General features: G+C 45.5%; 2 protein-coding genes across 2 annotated transcripts; both read left to right on the forward strand.

Annotated features, from left to right (window-relative positions):
- Positions 1–6143: 6143 nt before the first annotated feature.
- Positions 6144–10442, forward strand: LOC123150452 (uncharacterized). Its single transcript, XM_044570302.1, has 4 exons — positions 6144–6625; positions 6772–7039; positions 9691–9795; positions 10046–10442. The coding sequence occupies exons 1-4, from the start codon at positions 6156–6158 to the stop codon at positions 10154–10156; spliced, it is 954 nt and encodes a 317-aa protein (XP_044426237.1). The 5' UTR covers positions 6144–6155; the 3' UTR covers positions 10157–10442.
- Positions 10443–13498: 3056 nt separating this feature from the next.
- Positions 13499–20612, forward strand: LOC123151566 (very-long-chain 3-oxoacyl-CoA reductase 1). Its single transcript, XM_044571251.1, has 4 exons — positions 13499–13937; positions 14062–14350; positions 19918–19987; positions 20111–20612. The coding sequence occupies exons 1-4, from the start codon at positions 13586–13588 to the stop codon at positions 20414–20416; spliced, it is 1017 nt and encodes a 338-aa protein (XP_044427186.1). The 5' UTR covers positions 13499–13585; the 3' UTR covers positions 20417–20612.
- The last annotated feature ends 276 nt before the right edge of the window (positions 20613–20888 follow it).

Here is a 20888-nt window from a genome sequence, read left to right on the forward strand (position 1 = left end):
AAGTACTCGCAAGCAAGGAACTACACTACATATGCATGGGTATATGTGTAAAGGGCCATATCAGTGGACTGAACTGCAGCATGCCAGAATAAGAGGGGGATAGCTAGTCTTATCGAAGACTACGCTTCTGGCAGCCTCCGTCTTGCAGCATGTAGAAGAGAGTAGATGGAAGTCCTCCAAGTAGCATCTCCAAGTAACATCTCGAGTAGCATAATCCTACCCGGCGATCCTCTCCTCGTCGCCCTGCGGAAAAGCGATCACCGGGTTGTATCTGGCACTTGGAAGGGTGTGTTTTATTAAGTATCCGGTTCTAGTTGTCATAAGGTCAAGGTACAACTCCAAGTCGTCCTGTTACCGAAGATCACGGCTATTCGAATAGATTAACTTCCCTGCAGGGGTGCACCACATAGCCCAACACGCTCGATCCCATTTGGCCGGACACACTTTCCTGGGTCATGCCTGGCCTCGGAAGATCAACACGTCGCAGCCCCACCTAGGCTCAACAGAGAGGCCAGCACGCCGGTCTAAACCTAAGCGCGCAGGGGTCTGGGCCCATCGCCCTGAGCACACCTGCACGTTGCGTACGCGGCCGGTGAGCAGACCTAGCAACCTCCATTACAAAGGAAGTTGCGTTAACGCAGTCCAACCCGGCGCGCGCCGCTCCGTCGCTGACGTCTGAAGTGCTTCGGCTGATACCACGACGTCGGGATACCCATAACTACTCCCACGTAGATGGTTAGTGCGTATAGGCTCGTAGCCAGACTCAGATCAAATACCAAGATCTCGTTAAGCGTGTTAAGTATCCGCGAACGCCGAACAGGGCCAGGCCCACCTGTCTCCTAGGTGGTCTCAACCTGCCCTGCCGCTCCGCCACAAAGTAACAGTCGGGGGCCGTCGGGAACCCAGGCCCACCACTACCTGGATGGAGCCACCTGCCCCTTCAGCCCCCAACTCCGAATAGTATCACAGGTAATGTAACAGTGTAAAGTACATAGTATATGCCCGTGATCACCTCCCGAAGTGATCACAGCCCAGTAGTATAGCATGGCAGACTGACAAGAATGTAGGGCCAATGATGATAAACTAGCATCCTATACTAAGCATATAGGATTGCAGGTAAGGTATCAACAGATGTAGCGACAATGTCAGGCTATGCATCAGAATAGGGTTAACGGAAAGCAGTAACATGCTACACTACTCTAATGCAAGCAGTATAGAAAAGAATAGGCGATATCTGGTGATCAAGGGGGGGGCTTGCCTGGTTGCTCTGGCAAGAGAGAGGGGTCGTCAACTCTGTAGTCGAACTCGGTGGCATCAGCGTCGGTCTCGTAGTCTACAGGAGAGAAGAGGGGGAAGAAATAATGAATACAGAGCAAACAAAGCATCACAAAATATAACAAGGCAATACGCGGTGTTCGGTGTGCCCTAACGCGGTAGTAGGTGATACCGATGAAGGGGGGAAAACATCCGGGAAAGTATTCCCGGTGTTTCGTGTTTTCGGGCAGAGGAGCCGGAGGGGGAAAGTTGCGGGTTCGATAGGTTAGAGGGGTGTGGTGGACGAACGGACTGCGTATCCGGAATCGTCTCGTCGTTCTGAGCAACTTTCATGTTGAAAATAATTTAATCCGAGTCACGGATTAAAAGATATGATTTTCTAAAGATTATATTAATTTCTGGAATTTAATTAATTATTTAATTAATTCGAAAAATGGATTTATGACATCAGCATGATGTCATGCTGACGTCAGCAGTCAACAGAGTTGACTTGGTCAACCCTGACATGTGGGTCCAGTGGGACCCACCTATCATTCTCTATTTAAATTAATTAGGGTTTAGGTTAATCTAATTACAGTTTAATTAAACTTAACTAGTTAATTAATTTAATTAACCCGGATTAATTAACTTAATTAATTAGTTAATTAATTAATAATTTTATTAAATCATTTTAATTTCATTAATTATATTTATTGTTTTTTTATTTATTTTATTATTTATTATTTATTTATTATTTTTTTATTTTATTTTATTTATTTTTTTGCGTTCTGGGGGTGGGGCCCCCATGTCATTGGCCCAGGGGCCTATGCGGGTCGGGCGATGGGGCGCTCGAGGTGCCCGACCCGGGCGAGGGCCAGCGGCCACAGAGGGGCGCCGGGCGCCGGAGATGGCACCGGCGAGGCCACATCGGGGCATCACCGGGGCTAGGCAGCGCGGTGGAGGGTGCACGGGACGCAGGGGGAGGCAGGGCATGAGCGGGTGGAGTTGGCCGCCAGTGGCCAGAGTGGGGCGGCGGAGGATGGGCGGCGGTGAGCGCGGGCGCGCGCGTCGGGCGTGGCCGGCGCGGCGAGGGCGGCCCGGAGCGTGAGCTCCGGTACGCGGGCGCTGCAGGGGGGGGAAGGACGACGCCGGCGACAGAGAAAGAGAAGAGGCCGGGGGCCTCACCGGCGATCGTGGGGACTAGGCAGTGGGCTCGGGGAGGAGTCGGGGAAGCGAGATCCGGCGACGGCGAGGTAGCTTCGGGCGACGTCGGGCGATGGCGGTGGTTGGCGATGGGGACGGGGCGCCGAGCGGCTTCGGGTCGGGCAGCGCCGCGTGGAAGGAGAGGGCGCGCGGGGTCGAGGTGGTGGCGGTCGGCGGGGCGCGGACGACGGCGAGCTGCGACGCGGCGACGGGGGCGTCAGCTGCCGTCGGGGGGAAGAGGCGAGGGCGGAGGGGGGGTCGCGCCGGGGCGGCGGGCGTTCAAGCCCGATCCCGATTGGATCGGGGAGAGGGAGAGTGGGGGCGCGAGTGGGGGGGAGTGGGGTTAGGGTTTGGGTAGTGGGGGGGATATGGCGGCGGGGTGGGCCGGTTAGGGCCAGGTGGGCTGGTTGGGCCCGGCCAGCTGGGCCACAGATGGCCCAGTGGGGGGGGGGGTTCTGCCTTTTTTTTTAATTTTTAGTTAGATTTGTCTTTTCCTTTTTTTTATCATTTCTCTTTTCTGTTTTATTTTAGTTGCACTTTATTTTTGGTTTAGCAAAATATAAAAATAGCCCCAAAAATAGTGTGTCAAAATAATCCACTGTTCTAAGAAGTTTTACCTCAGAATAAAAATAGTTTAGTATTTGGTAAAATATATTAGGAGTATAAATAATTGTTTTGATGTTGTTTTAATCACTTTAGGGTATTTAAATATCTTATAAAGATGTTGTTACTCCATCAATAATATCCATGATTTATTTGTCACATTAAGAACAATTTAGATTTGAGTTATGAAAACTTTAATTGTTTGACTTGATTTTAAATTTGAATTTGAATCGTTTTTGAACCATCGCGAGATTAACAACAACAACCGAGGTGACGTGGCATCATTAGCGTGGAATTACTGTAGCCTGAATGTCCGGGCGTCACAGAAACCATCCCTGCCATCCACGTATCACGAACCCAACACACGATCACCATCTTTCAGATGCCGCTGATGCAGACCATTTGCAACCGCTCATAAACTACCTCCCAAGCTTCGCGCCGGTGCTGGAGAAAACGTCGTCGCAATGGTGGAGCTCGAGGACACAGGTCCATCACGAGGATGTCGCCGTCGTCACACCATCCTTGCTTGAACATACCGGATTCCAAATCCATCCCAAACCATATGACCAATCGCGTCATCAGAGTAGGATCTGAAGAAATTTTATTCAGCGCTGCCATCGCCATCGCCGAAGAAAAGGCGACGAACAGCCTAAAAACTAAGCAACCCCCTAACTGTATGCGCGACTCTGGGGGAGCAAACGCTAGTCCCTCGCTGCCATCCCCTTCTCCCTCCCCTCTTCCCTCGTCGTCCCCAGAGGCGGCCGCCAGGAAAGCCCATGCGCCGCCGGTGAAGGGGACGACAGGGCGTCTGGTGGTTGTGGCGCGGCTGCCTAGAGGGGCACTAGTGCATGGCGGCGCAAGATCCTCCTCATGTGTCTGTTCCTCCTGGCAGCGTTCCAACAGCATCACGGGGGTGGCTGTCTCAACAGGAGGTACGTCCGGTCTTCGACGCAAGGACCTCGGAGCAGCTGCTTCGGACACGGCGGGGGTGGAGCCCCTCTGTCGGGGATGACTGCCAGGAAGTGGCTCCATGCAGCGGTGCATGGGAGCGATAGATCATGGGATCTTGAACAGAGGTTCGTCGTAGGAGGCACGTGGCCGACGGAGCTATCTCCGGAGTCGACGAATCATAGCCCTATGGGGTCTGCGGATCGGAAGCCAGGGCAGCGGCTTTGTATGTTGAAATGCCAGAGAGAGAAAGAGGAGGAGGAGGAAGAAGGTTGATGATGACGTGTGGGCCTCATCTATAATAACGGTCAACTTAACAACAAAATAAACAACGTTGACTTTCCTACCATGTTAGTCCTGACGGGTGGGTCCCGTTTGTCATAAACATGTTTAAACCGTCTGAAACAGTCATCAATCATTTTGGGTAGTTTTTTGCAACAAAAATAGAAAAAAAGTGGTAGTTTTTTCGTAATTTTTTTGAAAATTGTAGTTTAGTGGGACGATGACCCCAAATGTGGTAGTTTTTTTGTCAAATACTTCACCTAAGGTGAAAGATTCAAAGTGAACTGGTTTTTGTCTTCGAAAAGGAGGATTAACCCCGCCCTTTGCATCAATCGATGCATACAACAAAGTGAACGGTTTTAAAGGTACCTCTATTCACCGCAAAAGAATGTTACTTCTACAACTTTCTCTATATATTCTCCTTTAATAATTTTAATAATTGCATCAAAGTCTGACCCAAAAGAAAAGCACTATGGATATTTTTTGAGAAATCGATCTACAGAAAAGTATGTATCACATTCCGCCAAAGAAAAAGGAAGTATATATAGCAACGTCAGAGGAAAACCTTCAATAACCAATGTTTGCTTGTTTTCTTCCTTGTTTTCTTTTGTTCTCTCTGCCTTTATGACTCGACATGCAGAGCCGCGTTCCAGCCCACCTCATCTCGCCGATGGGCAGCTAACTAGACTACCCCCGCGTTGCATAAGACGATACAATCCTCTCACCAACAGGATCTCGGGATACTTTTTTGGGAAGTGTGCCAACCAACACCCCATTACCGACGCCACCTCTCGGCCTCCACCTCATAACAACCAATAGGGGACACCGAGCATTTCATGAAGTTGGTGTGTAGCCATGAAGCATGCCCAAAGAGCGCAAGTAAGCATCGAACATCAAACAACTCCTCTCCGCCTGGAAGGCAGAAGATGATGACATCATCAACATACACCGAGATGCCGATCATTAGGTCTCGAGGTGCTAGGAGGCGAAGCAACCCGAACTCCATGGCCTTGGCCAACAACTTGTTGATGGTGTTAATGACCAACACAAATAACATCTTGGAGAGCGGGCTTGTGTCAGGCGACTTTCTCCTTGTTGCTGGTTTATAATGTAGTTTTATTTGTTGTTGATCTTTATTTTTTCGTGTATGTGTTGAATTGTTCCTTTCATGGTATTGGATATTGTTTTTGTTGATATTTATGAAATATAGGATGCACTTTGGGTATTCTTTTTTCCTTTCTCTCACCCTAAGGCGACTAGGGCAAAGTTCTCCTCCCCTCCAAGCTCCACCAGCTAGCCCATGGATCCTCCTCCCCTTTGTTAGTGGCTGGTGGAGGGGAGGAGAATCCCGGTGCCTCGACTCCGTCTAAATTTTGGTTAGGATTTGTTAAGTTCCCACGCGGGCGGTACTTGGACGAATGGCGGCGCTTCATCCTTAAGTTGATCCTCTGGGCTTCGATTGTCCCCGAATTCGTCCATTAAGAGGGAGTCAACAAGCTCCGACGAGGTTAGAGTTTCTCATCATATGTGTACGCAACATGCAAAAACTGATGGTTGAACCGATAGGTTTGGCCGGAGTGTGTTACACTTATCATAAATAAATCAGAAATGTCAGCGAGTATATAAGATAGTTTATGGGATCAAGCATGCTAGATGTTGCCTAAAAAACATGCTTGCTGGCGCTAAGAGTTTGCACAAGTTTGTGACAGGCACGATCTGATATTAGGTGCTTCAGATTTAAGGGTTCAATGACGGCGACTACAACTTCAGAGCTTTGGTCTTTAAAGGCACATGTATGAAGATTTTTCAGCTGTCATCAACAAGTTTAGTCTTGTAGCTGTAGTAGTTGTTCAGTAAATTTTATTATGTTTGAGGTATTTGTACTTTTGGTCCGGGTATTTCGCAGAGAAAATGCACTCTGGTGTCTTCTTTTTGAAGTAAAGCTTTCGGGTTTTCGCTGGATACTTCGCCGGAAAGTTATCATCGTCTTGCAAAAACGTTCAATAATTAAGAGTCTGCTCGTTTTCTCCCTCGATCTCTTGCGCCTCCTCCACCTCCGCGACTCGACACGCACAGCCGCGTCCCAGCCCACCTCAATCTCACCTCGCCGCCGGCAGCTAACCCGCACCCCCGCGATGCAGAAGACGGCGCAGTCCTGGTTCACCGGCGGCTCCGCCTCCCCCAGCACCGCCGCGGAGTCGCAGCCCTCCCTGCTCGCCGACTGGAACTCCTACGCAGCCACCCGGTCGGACGTCTCCTCCTCCTCCCCCCTCCCGTTCGACATCGAGGCCGCCGTCCGCTCGGCCAACGACACCGTCTCCGGCACCTTCAATGTGTAAGCCCCCTTCTCCCCAGCCCTAGCCCCTCAGATCTGATCCGCTCCCGCCAAGCTCCGCTGCCTTCCGAGCCGAGGGATCTGGGCGCGATTAGCTCGGTAGCTCTCTGCCTCTGACCCGGTGCGTTCTGATCCGTGTGCTGCAGGGTGTCCAAGGGCGTGCGGGAGCTGCCGGGGAGCTTCCAGGGCGCCACCAGCAGCTTCCCCTCGGGGAAGGCGCTCACGTACTTCGGGCTCTTCCTCGCCACCGGCATCTTCTTCGTCTTCATCGCCTTCACGCTCTTCCTCCCCGTCATGGTGCTCATGCCGCAGAAGTTCGCTATCTGCTTCACACTTGGCTGCGCTCTCATCATCGCTTCGCTCTTCGCGCTCAAAGGGCCCGCCAACCAGCTCGCCCATATGACGTCAAAAGAGGTACTCTATTGCCGCGGATTGCCGCTATTGCTGTTCATTTGCTTACAGTTTCGTAAGAAATTACAAATAGTCTTGTTTGGTAGTGACGAAGTAGAGATTACCCTGTCAAAACTCATCTACTCGGTGCCCTGATTTTTAACCAAATATGATTCCTGTTTTGGAACATGCGGAAACAAGTTACAAATCTTAATCTGGTGGTGAGCTCATGTGCTCTATGCAGACAGCTAAAGGCTGTCATTTGCTAGTCTGTCCTGTATACCGGAATATCATTGGACCTTCATAGTAATGAAAATCCCTTGAGGATCAGTTGTAGCATAGCTGATGGCCATATCTGTTGGTGAGGAGGGCTAACTGACCAGCTATTTGTCATTTGATTGTATATAAAGAAAGTTAGTGCTTTGGATAGGGACAGGAAAAATGAGTCAAGACAAAACGTGGATGGATTGACCGGAAAGATGCAAGGTAGTCATGATATTTTCCCTTAATCCTCTTGGATTGACCGGGTACTCCGTGTAACCTCACTGAGTTGATTTGGTGAGGATTCTTCACCAAATCCCCAAACAGGGCCCTGTAAACTTAGAAAAAAAAAGGCTACACAGATGAGTTATTTGTACAAAACATGCTACACATATGAAGGGGTCCTATCACAAAACAATTCTAGTCTCTTGTAGTGCTTGATAACCGAAAAAGTAATCATCACTCCCCAAATCAAAGTCCGGAATTTAGCTGATCACCTTTTCTTCTTAAGAGGAGAACCAATAGCTCTGTGGCTGTGATCTTACATCATGGACATCCCCTGTGAACCAAGAGCTCTTACCTGGGTCTTTGCATGCATTACTTCTTCACTCGAGTAGAGGGGTTCAAGGGATCCCTTTTTATTCCGCTTCTGCTGTTTATATTGAATGTTTGAGACGAGAATAGTATAGGAATTACTGAGCAATATTTCTGTGCTTAATTTAAATAAGCAAGTCAGAAAGGACACTAGAAAAATTGAGCAAGCAGATCAAGTAGGCCTTTCCTTCAGTCAACCTATTCAAACTCAGTATTTCTTATTTAAGAAAATAAATAAATTTCCTTTCATGTGGAGCCAATCTAGTTATCTTGTTGAGCCCTTGAAGTTATTGATTTTGGTTCAGCTCTTGAAGGTTAATTATAAATCTCAAGGATGTTTGTCACTCGAGAACTGTCCCAGGGAAAATGTCTTTGAATCTACATATCGTTATCATTTGTACACAACCTGAAAATGCTCTTTAAAGTCTCTGTAAAATATTTATTTCAATGCCATCAAATCTGGTCTTCTGCAAGTCATCAATGCAAGAATCCAAAACTTGATATTCAGAAGAAAGAGAAAAATAAGAAAACATTTAGGAAAATGAAGTATTTGTGTGAAGTATCTTGATCTGAACATGCCAAAAGAAGTAGAGTAGTGGAAGTTGATAACTTTGTGATGGCAATATTGATGGACTTTGATCTTTCCAGTGAGCTCACCTCTTGGATGTGGATTCTCCTAAATCCTAATACCAGGGGCAACATAAGGAGTCTTGCTTTTTTCCCCCACCTGCGAACAAACAAAATATTTGGCTCAATCTGAGAGGACACCTAAGTTCACTCTATTTCTGCGCTTTCTAGCTTCTGCAGTAATGCTGGTCTCGCTATCCTCCATCTAACATGATTTCTGAGCTTAATCCAATATTGTTGGATTATAGAAAGGCTTTTAGTACTGATTAATCATAATCAATCAAGTGTCTGTCTGGAAGCCTCATGTTGGCCAACGACATACAGAAAACCTAGTCCGTTGTAAGAGATACTTAAGTTTAAAACTGCATTTTCTGGATATACTTGAAACTTGAAAGTAATACAACTGATGTGTTGAATCAGTTGTATTGTCCTGATTCCTGTCTATGGCTTAAACATTTTCCCTGGTCTCGTGGAAGTCAGGGGAGGCACATGGATGAGTACATTTGAGTGCAACTGCTGATGTGCACTAGAGTTGGTTTCTGTCGATGCATGAAATTTCGGATTCTTATTTCTGAAATGTAGCAATGAACATTTCAATATCGATTCAGTGGATTTTGCGCAGAATACAAATTAAAGCACCCATTTAGGCATAGGCACGGGACAAGAGTTGTTGGTACCAAGTACTAAATTGCGCCTGAACTTGCTCAGATTCGTAAATAGGATGCAATGCAATAGTCAGGGGAGGCACGTGGATGCGTACAGTTTGATTTGAGTGCAACTGCTGATGTGCACTAGAGTTGGTTTCTGTCGATGCATGAAATTTCGGATTCTTATTTCTGAAATGCAGCAATGAACATTTCAATATCGATTCAGTGGATTTTTCCCAGAATACAAATTAAAGCACCCATTTAGGCATAGGCACGGGACAAGAGTTGTTGGTACCAAGTACTCCCTCCGTCCGAAAATACTTGTCATCAAAATGGATAAAAGGGATGTATCTAGAACTAAAATATGTCTAGATACATCCCCTTTTATTCATCTTGATGACAAGTATTTCCGGACGGAGGGAGTACTAAATTGCGCCTGAACTTGCTCAGATTCGTAAATAGGATGCAATGCAATATCGTCATGCCACATAATCTTCAAATGCATGGGGTTTCTGATGCAAACATTTGCATATTTCTATGTTTCAGAGGCTACCATTTACAGTGGGGTTCACCGGATGCATGGTTGGCACAATTTATGTCTCTATGGTGCTTCACAGCTATTTTCTGTCGGTGATATTCTCAATCCTTCAGGTGTGTCTTTTTCTTCTTCTTTTGACTTGTCTTCATTCCAGCAACATTTCATTTTCTCTACATCTACATAACAAGCTCATAATCGGGGCCATGATTTAGTGAAATGCCCTCTCCCCTTCTGTATTTAGAGGCATAATGATTTCCTTATCCCTATCAAAGAATGCTTTTCTAACTCCCATAAACAATTCAGTGTGCATTTGCACTCAAGCCTACTGTTTAAGAAGTGACCTTGCTCTTGCTTTTGTTCCAGGTCCTTGCTCTTGCTTACTACACCATATCCTACTTCCCTGGAGGCTCTAGTGGATTGAAGTTTCTCTCGTCAAGTCTCCTGTCCCCAGTATCAAGAATTTTTAGCTCGTAACCCTAGTAGAACAAATATGTATGTGATGATCACACTCATGCCCTTGTAATTCCTGAAGTATCTTTTGTATGTAGTTGCTGATCGACCAAAAGTATCTTGTCCCGATCGACCCATGATAGAGATATCAGATACCGTGACCCCTTCCTTCACTCCTTTCCACTGCCATTTACAGATGTTAGGCATGCGTTGGGCGTGGATCGAAAAAGGTTTGTTGAGCTACTGTATGTGTCTTGTGCAAATAAAGTTATATTACTGCCTATTTACGGGCCAGGGTTATACAGGCTTATGACGAAAGTGGCTGTTGCTTTTGCTGCTTTTTTGTGAGAAGTCTGGACTTTTTCTTTTGTAAAAAAAAGGTTATGCAGAGTTCTGAGTGTAAATAAACTTCATCTAAGCCAGATGTGAAGTTTACGGAAGTTGTTGATATTAGTATTCAAGTGTTGCAGAGCTAGGTAGTAGTTTATTTTGGGAGGAAGCGAGAGATTTGTTGAATACAGGTACTGCCACACTTCAATCAGTTTGAAGGCACCCTCAAACAAAAACTTTAGCAACAAAGCGCTAGAACACGGTACGCACCTTTGGTCTTGCTAAGAGCATCTCCAATAGAAGATGCAAATTTTGAGATGTAAAATTTACATCTCCAAAACTGCCTTTTGCATCTCAAAAAAGGGTCAACTTCACCAGACGATGCAAAACAACTACTCCAATGGAAGATGTAAAAACTATATTTCAACTAATACTTCATTTGAGGGGGCGGCGGGGTCAGGTGAGGTCGGAGTGGCGGTGTGCGGAGAGGGGCGGCGAGGTTAGGCGGACGGTGCAGGGGCAGCGAGATTGGAGCGGCGGCCAAGGGCTGGGCTGGGGGCGGGGCGACTCGAGCGACGACCGGGGGCTGGCGGATGGGAGGCGACGACTGGGGGCTAACGAAGGAGCGGCAGCGGGGCTGAATCGGACGGCGCAAATTAGTGGTGGCTGACGGCGGCGGGGGGGGGGGGGGGTGGAGGGCGGCGGCGGCGGCGATTTGGTGCGATTCGGCCGCGATGGAGTTGGGCGGGCGACACTGGTCGCGTGGAAGAGAATGGAACGACACTTAGGCGGTTGGCGGGCGGTTGTCTTTTTACATCTCCTGTAGATGGAGATGCAAATTTGCACCGCAAGGTGTAGTTTACATCTTCGAAAGACGGAGATGTAAATATTTTTGCATCTACACCATCTGTTGAAGAGGTGGTTTTGGTCAAAGATGCAAAAGTTAGTTATTTTTTCATGTACATCTTCCATTTTTTTGAATATCAGTACAGACACAAGTACTTATATACACGCACATACATTCACCCCTATGAACACACACGCACACCCTATCTCCATGAGCACCTCTGAAAGACTTAGCCGGCATATCATCTTGAGATTTACGAAGTCATTGTAAGCGCGTGAACGTCTCATCCCACTGCATGTGCATCGCCGAAAGTCATCTATAAGCACCAGGATTTGAACCCCGATGGGCTGGGGATAGCACAGTCCCTCTAACCATCCAAGCACAGGTTGGTTCGCATGTAAATCTTTTATTAGAGATGCTCTAACACTAACACAGCTGAATGAGGTACTGCAGACTCGAAAAAAAAACAAATGAGGTACTGCATGCTGCCAGAAAGAAAAAAAACAATTCCAAAAAAAGGTACTACAGCGGCCGCTCACATGGTTGCAGTGCCGCTCGAGCCAACAAAGTGGCTCCTCTCCCTCCCAAGGTTCTGTCCGTCACCGGTCTCACGAATTGTGTATGAGTTCGATATATCCATGGGATGCGCTCATCATGCAATCGGAAATCCACTAGGAAGTGGCTGGTTGGACGTTAGACGGCACCGGTTTTTCACAATCTTTTCGTTTTGAACCGTGATACCACCCAGCGTCGGCGGGGCTGGAGAAGGCAGCGCCGTCGGGTGCGTCGAGGAGGAGGACGAGGTGAGGCAGCGGCGAGTAAGCAAGGAAACCGAAACAGTCAAGTGCTGTGAGGCGTGTTGACCCTTGGATTTTGTGTGCACGGGATATACAATTTTTGTTGGAATTGTTAAATCTCAGTCGAGCGAGACTACCAAAATCTCAGTCGATACTATATTCGTTAGAACTTACATGAAGATCCGTGTAAAATTTCCTTTAAATTTTCTCCTCTCACTTGATTAAGACTTTGTTAAGTCTCAGTCGACTGAGAATTAGTCACACTCTTTTTTCTTTGAAACCAGAAACTAGAGCTTCCATTAAACCCAAGGCACAGCTACCCTTCCTAAAACTATACTGAGCGACGACGTGGTCAACCTATCACGCTAACGACGGCAGAAACCAAAACCAGCAAAGTGCAAAATACAGAGGCTTCTAGCTTCAAAATTGTAGGTTCTAGACTTGAGGGCGCCAATGAAGACATGCAAATCCGATTAAGAAAAAAACGGCTGGCACGAAATATATTTAGAAAATGTATAGAGCAACCATGGCAACTTTTGTAATGACTTTCTTTGTTTTTCACAGACACGACACCGGCCATGCATGGTAGACTGGTAGTACCCTTTAACATTTTCTAATACGTGGCAATTTTTCTCCCACACTATCCGTCAGTGTTAGCTAGTGAGCCCGACAACATCACTCAAAATCACATGGCACATCGCAGATAATCACATGGAAACTCTTTTTACAAATTTGCGTGACAACATTGCTCAAACTCACATGGCAACATTACTTAAAAACACATGGTAATCCATGCCCCTATATTCGTATGTTTCTTGCTTTCCCGGGAAGCAAACAAAAGGTAGAGAGGAGATTCGTGGCAATCTACAACACGTCCCCATGGCAACTTCATACGAGCATCCGTGAAAACCTTTCGTGCTAAAAATAATTCTGTTCACATCTAAATGTTATTTTTCATGGGGGTAATTATTGACTTAGAGCCCCCCCCCCCTCCCCCTCCGGGGATTATGAGCAATGAGACGTGCTACGCATAACTGGCTGATCTTTTGAAAAGTGACCGGCCGTTTGATGTATGAAGTTTTCTCTTTCCTTTGTTGATGCAGAAACATCTTTAGCTTGGGGCTGTCAACGTCACCATTGCAATAAAAGCCTTGTTGCAATTGCAAAGGGACCATCTTTGGCTTGTGGCTAGAGGTTGCCCCCTAGACTCGAATATGGCTATTACCAACTGGTTAGACGCACAACTCGAATCAACGCCGTCCCCTAGACTTCAGATCAAAATCAGTTCCGGCGGCCACCGAGGCGGTCGACGCGGCGTGATCCATCGGGTGATACTCAGTGGTTATGGATAACAAGTTTAAAAAAAAATTATGGATAACAAATCTGCCTATTTAATGCGGGAACCTCGAGCGCTTAGCACACGCAGTGAGCCAGCGACACGTCCACGGCGCGCGCGACACACTGTGGAGAGACAGAGAGATGATGTGCGGCGACGCTCTCCTCCGGCAGGAGCCATGGTTCATCTCCCTGGCCACTATCGGCGCTCTGTACTCAGCAGCCGTGGTGTTCCGCCTCCTTCCACACCTCGCCCTCCTCCTGCGCCGGCCGACGGACCTCCGCCACCGCTACGGGGCATGGGCCGTCGTCACCGGTCCAACGTCCGGCATCGGCGAATCCTTGGCACTGGAGCTCGCGCGCAGGGGCCTCAACCTCGTCCTCGTCGGCCGCGACCCCGCCAAGCTCCAGGACATCTCCGAGACCATCTCCAAGACCCGCGCCGTGCAGACCAAGACCGTGGTGTTCGACCTCTCGCTCGTCGCCACACCTCAAGGTAAATAAAACTGGCTAGGACGAACCGACACGCAGTGAACGCAAGCGACCTTGTGAAACAAAATGGAGCTGACTGTTACCGTCTACTTCACCTTGTATGAACTGATGCTGGTTATATTTGGCAGGGGACGAGGCGATGCGGCGGCTCCAGGAGACCGTGGAGGGGCTGGACGTGGGGCTGCTGGTGAACAACGCCGGGGTTGCCAAGCCATGTGCGGTGTACCTGCACGAGATGGACGTGGAGGCGTGGGTGCGGATGATACGGGTGAACTTGTGGACGCTGACGGAGGTGACCGCGGCGGTGCTGCCGGGGATGGTGCAGCGGGGCAGGGGCGCCGTCGTCAACATCGGCTCCGGGTCGTCGGAGGCCATCCCCTCCTTCCCACTCTACTCCGTCTACGCCGCTTCCAAACGGTATCCAAAAACACTAGACATATCTGGGATTCTGGTGTAGGTGGTTGGTCATCATGCTATTAATTTGCACTTCTCTCTCGCGGTGCCCATGCACCTTTTACCTCTCTCTTGTTAGAAAAATTAGGTTCTTGGAGCTAAACAGCCTACCCTCTATTCCTCTGCCTTATCGGTGGTGCCGCTCACAATGCATATTGAGGTTAGAGGGTGGGACTTTATATAGACTCCAAGTTCCAGATATTTCGATCTGTTTCCAGTTAGGACTCGTGACTTGTCAAACCAACCACAATAATTAACAACCAGTTACCAAGTCCAAAAACTGTTAATCAATAAGGTCCCATACACGCATGTGTGAGTCATGCGCCGAGTTTGAAATCAAAATCAAACTCACAGGCTTTAACAATCCATAAAGCCAATCCTATGGACAACCTAGCATTCCGCTTTATACTGTTCCCGGGTATAATTCCTGTTTATTCATATACACTGTGTTCCTATATAGCCTTACCGGCTTCCTTAAGTATATTTTCTTAAATACAATTTCACATCAAGTATTACCGGTTATTTCCATGAATACCTCCACACCGAGGTTTTTTATTCCGGGAGTATAACAATGTAGTGGACATATAAAATATTACAAGACACAAATTCCTACATCTCCCACTTGGCTGAAAATATTTTATCCAACAAAGTGAATTCCCATGCTATTAACATGGCCAAAAGATAATTCCTTCCCTCAATGCATTCACGTTGCATGTATAAACTTTGTGACTTTTGGAGTCATATTATCACAAAGTAACAGGTTATGATGCTCTTCCATGACCATAATTATATTAAAATATTTCCCTTACCTCATGCATTCCTTTAATGCTTATATTGCATCAAAGTATTCATCTTTCATACAGAAAGAACATTCAAACCCTGTTTCCTTTATACATTATGAACACCTACAAAATAAAATATTAAAACATAACATAACAAATTGATTACCTTTAATGGAGATCCTCTTGCGAACAAACAACATCAATATATCCATACATGCAGCTGAAGATTGTGACCATCAAAGTACAATAGATAATCCATGATTCCTTGACATTACCCCATAGGCATTTCCTATGATTCCAACAATCTTTCCAGGATTCACCTTGCACTTGCTAATAATCCCAGCAAGTGTGAGTTATCATGCTAATCAAAATAGCAATAGTTTCAGTGGCATGGCTAAGGTCAGGTCATTATTCTTTCTTTTTCCTCTTGAGTTCAAACATAATTCCTCACAGAGTATAATTCCCATTATCAAAGGTTTCAGACAGGTTTGCACTTTTCCATAGAAAAACATTCTCTATGATTTCCACTTCCAAAAAAAGGAAGCATCAGACATACCTTTCATAAGAAAGTTTGAGGATAACCAAGTTTTCACTTCCATCAATGTGATATTTATAAACAAAAAAAACATAGTTAGCACATATAGTAGTAACACAAAACACTTCACGCTAATCTTTGTATATGATTATCTTCCATATTAAGAAAACCATATGACCTGATATACCATTGATGTGATGCTTGTAACAAGATCCTGAATTAATATATATTCAGTTATCAAACCTTGTCCTCATTCCCACTTTCTCTAAATTCCAGAGAAGCTACAACTCCCACGGGAGAATGACTTTCCACAAAGTATAATCATTTCTTTGTGTAAAGGATTTTTAATATCAAGACTAGAATTGTAATTTCCATTGAGCATGTTGCTTTAAACTTCCAGTAAATAAATCCATTTACTACCGATAGGCTTGTGGTTGTTTGGTAAAGTAACAAGTTCCCAAACTTGTATTCTTCCTCATTGAGTTTATTCCTTCCGACAATGCTTCCACCCGTAGCTTGCATTGATGGAAAATTTAAGCCTTTTAAAAAGACTTTAATTATTCCTCTAAAAATTCAGAGTCACTTCCCCAAATAACATACGATAATTATCCAGACTCGATATTCCAGTTATTTCCTCCCACTTATCCTAAGCATGTTAGTGTCAGGAGTTTCACTTGTAGTTTCCTTTGGGGTCAAAATTATATTCTAGTATGATTGCCAATAGTTCCACCATTATCCATAAAAATATCAACTCCCACTTTCCACCAGTTTTCCTTTTCCAGAGCAAAAAAAAAACCCTTGATCCACTAGAATAACAATTAACAATTTCCTGGTGTGTGCTTTGCAGTAATTGATAATTTTCTTCCAAAATTAAATACTTCCTTCCAGTCAAAGATTTCAATTCCTCCACTCAATTGTGAAGTATACATTATATGACAATGGGGAATGTAGTTCCATGCTCTTTACATATTAAATTGATATATTCCTGAAGTGTACTTCCCCCACCAATCAGTTGTTAAGACTTTGATATACTTTAATTAACTGATTTTCCACTTCAGTACAACATGTGAACAGCACAACAAAACCTTCTGACTTGTATAATGAAAAGGCAAACATGTAACCATATAAAGTGCAATCATCGATGAGTAAAATGAAATAAACAATCAGGCCTAGTGGGAGTGACCAAAAAAAATACCATAAGTATATATATAAACGATGTGAAGTTTCTTTATCTCTTTCCACCTTAAGAAAAGGCGTGCAAGTCAAATACCCATTATATAGGTGCTTCCGAAACCAAATTCCTCCCACTAAAACTTTGAACTCCGGAATTAGTAAGCCACTCAATTCCGTTCCATTATATGTGACCAAGTCGTCCATAACAAAAATAATAAATTCCAAGCATGTGTTCCCATTATCAACATTCCTCTCTATGGAGTTATCTTCCCCGAATAACAATTTGGGTTGCTAACTTCCAATGGACCATCAAGAAAGAATAGACCATCATGTGAAATTCGGTAATGCACTAATTTTATCATTGAGCAATATTTCCACTCTTACTTTTCCAAATAGTATTTCCTTTTAAACAATGGGTTCCAAGATAGAACCATAAATTAAATCCCTTCACATTGAAGTTGCATATAGTGTTTCCTATAACAATAATATTCTTCCTCCACCAAGGAGTTCCATGGTAAAATTTCCAATTCCAAAGTGTATAAGATTTAGCAGCATTGACAAACCACACAATGTATATAATTTCCTTTGGTATTGTTAGCAAGTCAATAAAATTGCTATTGTATTCCAGCAATGTAATACATAGAAGCTTAAATTCACAATCCAACTATTTGAAAAAGCAGCGGCAAATTCATATTTAATGCAAATATTAGCAATGTGCATACCGTTAAGTGAGAGCAAACTTCCTTAATTTTCCACGGAGTGGTTCCCATCTTCCATCATAAATAAGTGATTGTCATAATAGACACTGTTTGAATTCCTGCTCATGCAAGATTAGTATAATAGTGTATCCATCAATAATAATTTTCCTCCACAAAACGGAGTTTGAGGTCATAATTTCCAATTCCAAGTTTATTGACTTTGGAATTTCCTTGGAATTGTTTGCATGAAAGTATATGATATATGAAAAAACCAGTGCATACAGATTATAGACATACCTTCCACTTTGCCTAATTGCATTGGAAAAAAATACTATATCTTCCTCTTCAAGGTGTAACCAATAATATTTAGGAAAATCCTTCCCTCGGAGAGTTTCTATCTTCCTCCATAGAGCAAATAATGTCCCATATCGCAATGAAGTTAAATTGAAAATTCAATTCTTTCAATAAATTCTGCATAGAGTTAACCAATATATATCCAGCAAAATGTATTCCCAGCAGATGCCTATTCCAAATTGCACTAATTATCCATGCAATTTGTACACTATGTTTTTCAACAAGAATAGAATCCATAAATATTATTGATCACTTTACGAGAGTATTGTCTAAAAATATATTCCAAATTGCACGTAATTTTCCACATAGTCTGTGTCCTCTCATATTCAGGAACGAAAGAACCATACGATGATCATGACATAAGTAGCCATTTTATATCCACAATAATGGCATTTAAATTTTGGTCTTTTCCGGTTAGTTTTCTCAATCCGTAGATATCGGCAAAGAAATCCCAATTCCTCATGCAAGTAGTACTAGAAGTAGGAGCAAGGCGCCTATAGCTGACTCAATTAGTCAATTCGTCTGAACATCCAAGTAGTACTGTACCTGCAACAGCAACAGATACGCTTCCGACTTGTTCCGCAGTGGCGAGAGATTTCCTGCACTCTCCTTCCTCAATTTGAGTGGTGGATCACGTGCGCGTAACAAATTCAGGACATCAAGAAAATTTCTCCGGTCCTTCCAAGATCCAAGTGCTTGATGTTTGGCAACAAAATTACTTAGCCAGCGAAAAGTAATCTACTACTCTTCCTCCGTGATCAACATGAATTAGTATACTACTAGAACACCTCAGATAGAGACACAGAGACAACCGATCCAGAATAAGGACTAGTGCTACGAATACTGCTAGTCTTCCGATGCATGTTCTTCAAAAAACTGAATTAATAACTAGCAGAACCAGTTTTCAGATCCGGTGAAGCCTTGGGCAACTTGATGCGTGCTCGCATGGGGCTCAACACATCGCAACATGGGGCATCGGCAGATGCAGCGGGATGGGCGAGCTCGTCTGTCGGAGTGAGGATTCCTGGAAGCTGCGGCAGGGGCGGCGAGCGAGGTCGTGGAAGAACATGGTGCAGCGGGAGGACGTCCGTTTCCATGAGATCGCCAGGACATGGTAGTAGGCGCCGGTTCTCCACGAGGACGGCCAGATCGATGAGCGAGAGGGCGAGCTAGTCCGGCGGCGAAGGTGCAGATCAAATCGATCTGGAGCGACTTGTGTGTGGGGCCATATGAATCGATTTGTAGCGAGTTGTATCACGAAGCACACAACAGATCGATCTTAATTCCCAAGGTGAACAGGTGTGAGTCGGCAGAGTACGCAGCGGAATTGATCATGGATCGATCGAGTTGCCGACGATGACGTTAACCCTAACCGGCTCGGATGCCAATGTTAGAAAAATTAGGTTTTTGGAGCTAAACAGACTACCCTCTATTCCTTTGCCTTATCGGTGGTGCCGCTCACAATGCATATTGAGGCTAGAGGGTGAGACCTTATATAGACTCCAAGTTCCAGATATTTCGATTTGTTTCTAGTTAGGACTCGTGACTTGTCAAACCAACCACAATAATTAACAGCCAGTTACCAAGTCCAAAAACTGTTAATCAATAAGGTCCCATACACGCATGTGTGAGTCATGCGCCGAGTTTGAAATCAAAATCAAACTCACAGGCTTTAACAATCCATAGAGCCAATTCTACGGACAACCTGGCATTCCGCTCTATACTGTTCCCGGGTATAATTTCTGTGTATTCATATACACTGTGTTCCAGTATAACCGTACCGGCTTCCTTAAGTATATTTTCTTAAGTACAATTCCACATCAAGTATTACCAGTTATTTCCATGAACACTTCCACACCGAGGTTTTTTATTCCGGGAATATAACAATGTAGTGGACATATAAAATATTACAAGACACAAATTCCTACATCTCTCTCGATTTTCTGAGATAAATATATACTAGTACATCACACAGGATTTAAATTTCAGGTATGTTGCTCAGTTCTCCAGGAGCCTTTACGTTGAGTACAGAAGCAAAGGGATCGACGTGCAATGCCAGGTGAGTGTGCAAACGTCCAGCATTTCGCCCAAGACCATCACGCTGAAAGAAAAATGCGTGGAGACCAACTTTCTTGTTCCTACATTTCATACCATATCATTTTATTAATTTTACAACCAACAGGCCCCGCTTTTCGTGGAGACGAAGATGACGTGGAGAGCCGGGAAACGCGGCAAGCAAGGCCCGTTGTCGCGGCTGGTCATGCCGACGTCGGACGCGTACGCGCGACCGGCGGCGCGCTGGATCGGGCACGGCCCGCTGTGCATGCCCAACCTGGGCCACCGGCTCCAGTGGTACCTCTGCCGCGTCGCGCCGGACCGGTTCCTCGACGCGCTCCGCCTGCGCGAGAACCTGCGGCAGAGGGCCGTCTTCCAGCGGTTCAGGTCGCCGAGGGCGCCGTCGCACGCCAACGGCGGCAAGCAGAGCTAGGCTTGGCCCTGAGCGCGTGCATACGGCGTGGCCGAAAGAACCAGCTATGATATGATATAGTACTATGTATTATCTGTACTGTATCTCTGAACCGCGGTTTGGTTTAAATCTCTGCCGTCGATGCATATGCGTCCACGGGTGCTACCTGTATATCTTCGTCAAAGACAAGCTCAAAATAAAATGCATTGTGCAGTCAGATATGCCTTCGCCAGTTGAATAAAATGCCGTAGAGCGGAGTGCATTCAAAAAAAAAAGAAGCTCAAAATGAGAAAAGAAAATGACAAATAGATTTGTTAGAAAACAATTGTGGCAACTTCTATAACGCCCGAATATGGGAGGCCCTATTTGGCGCTTCAGGCGCCAAATCACCGCGCTAGCGCTCAGTAACTGATACAGACTCTAAGCGGGCTGCAGCCCATTAGCTGGTTCGCTCCCTCTGCCGTTGACACCTCACTCACTCGCCAACAACTAA

This window comes from Triticum aestivum, chromosome 7A, assembly GCF_018294505.1.
Source record: "Triticum aestivum cultivar Chinese Spring chromosome 7A, IWGSC CS RefSeq v2.1, whole genome shotgun sequence".
Taxonomy (NCBI): domain Eukaryota; kingdom Viridiplantae; phylum Streptophyta; class Magnoliopsida; order Poales; family Poaceae; genus Triticum; species Triticum aestivum.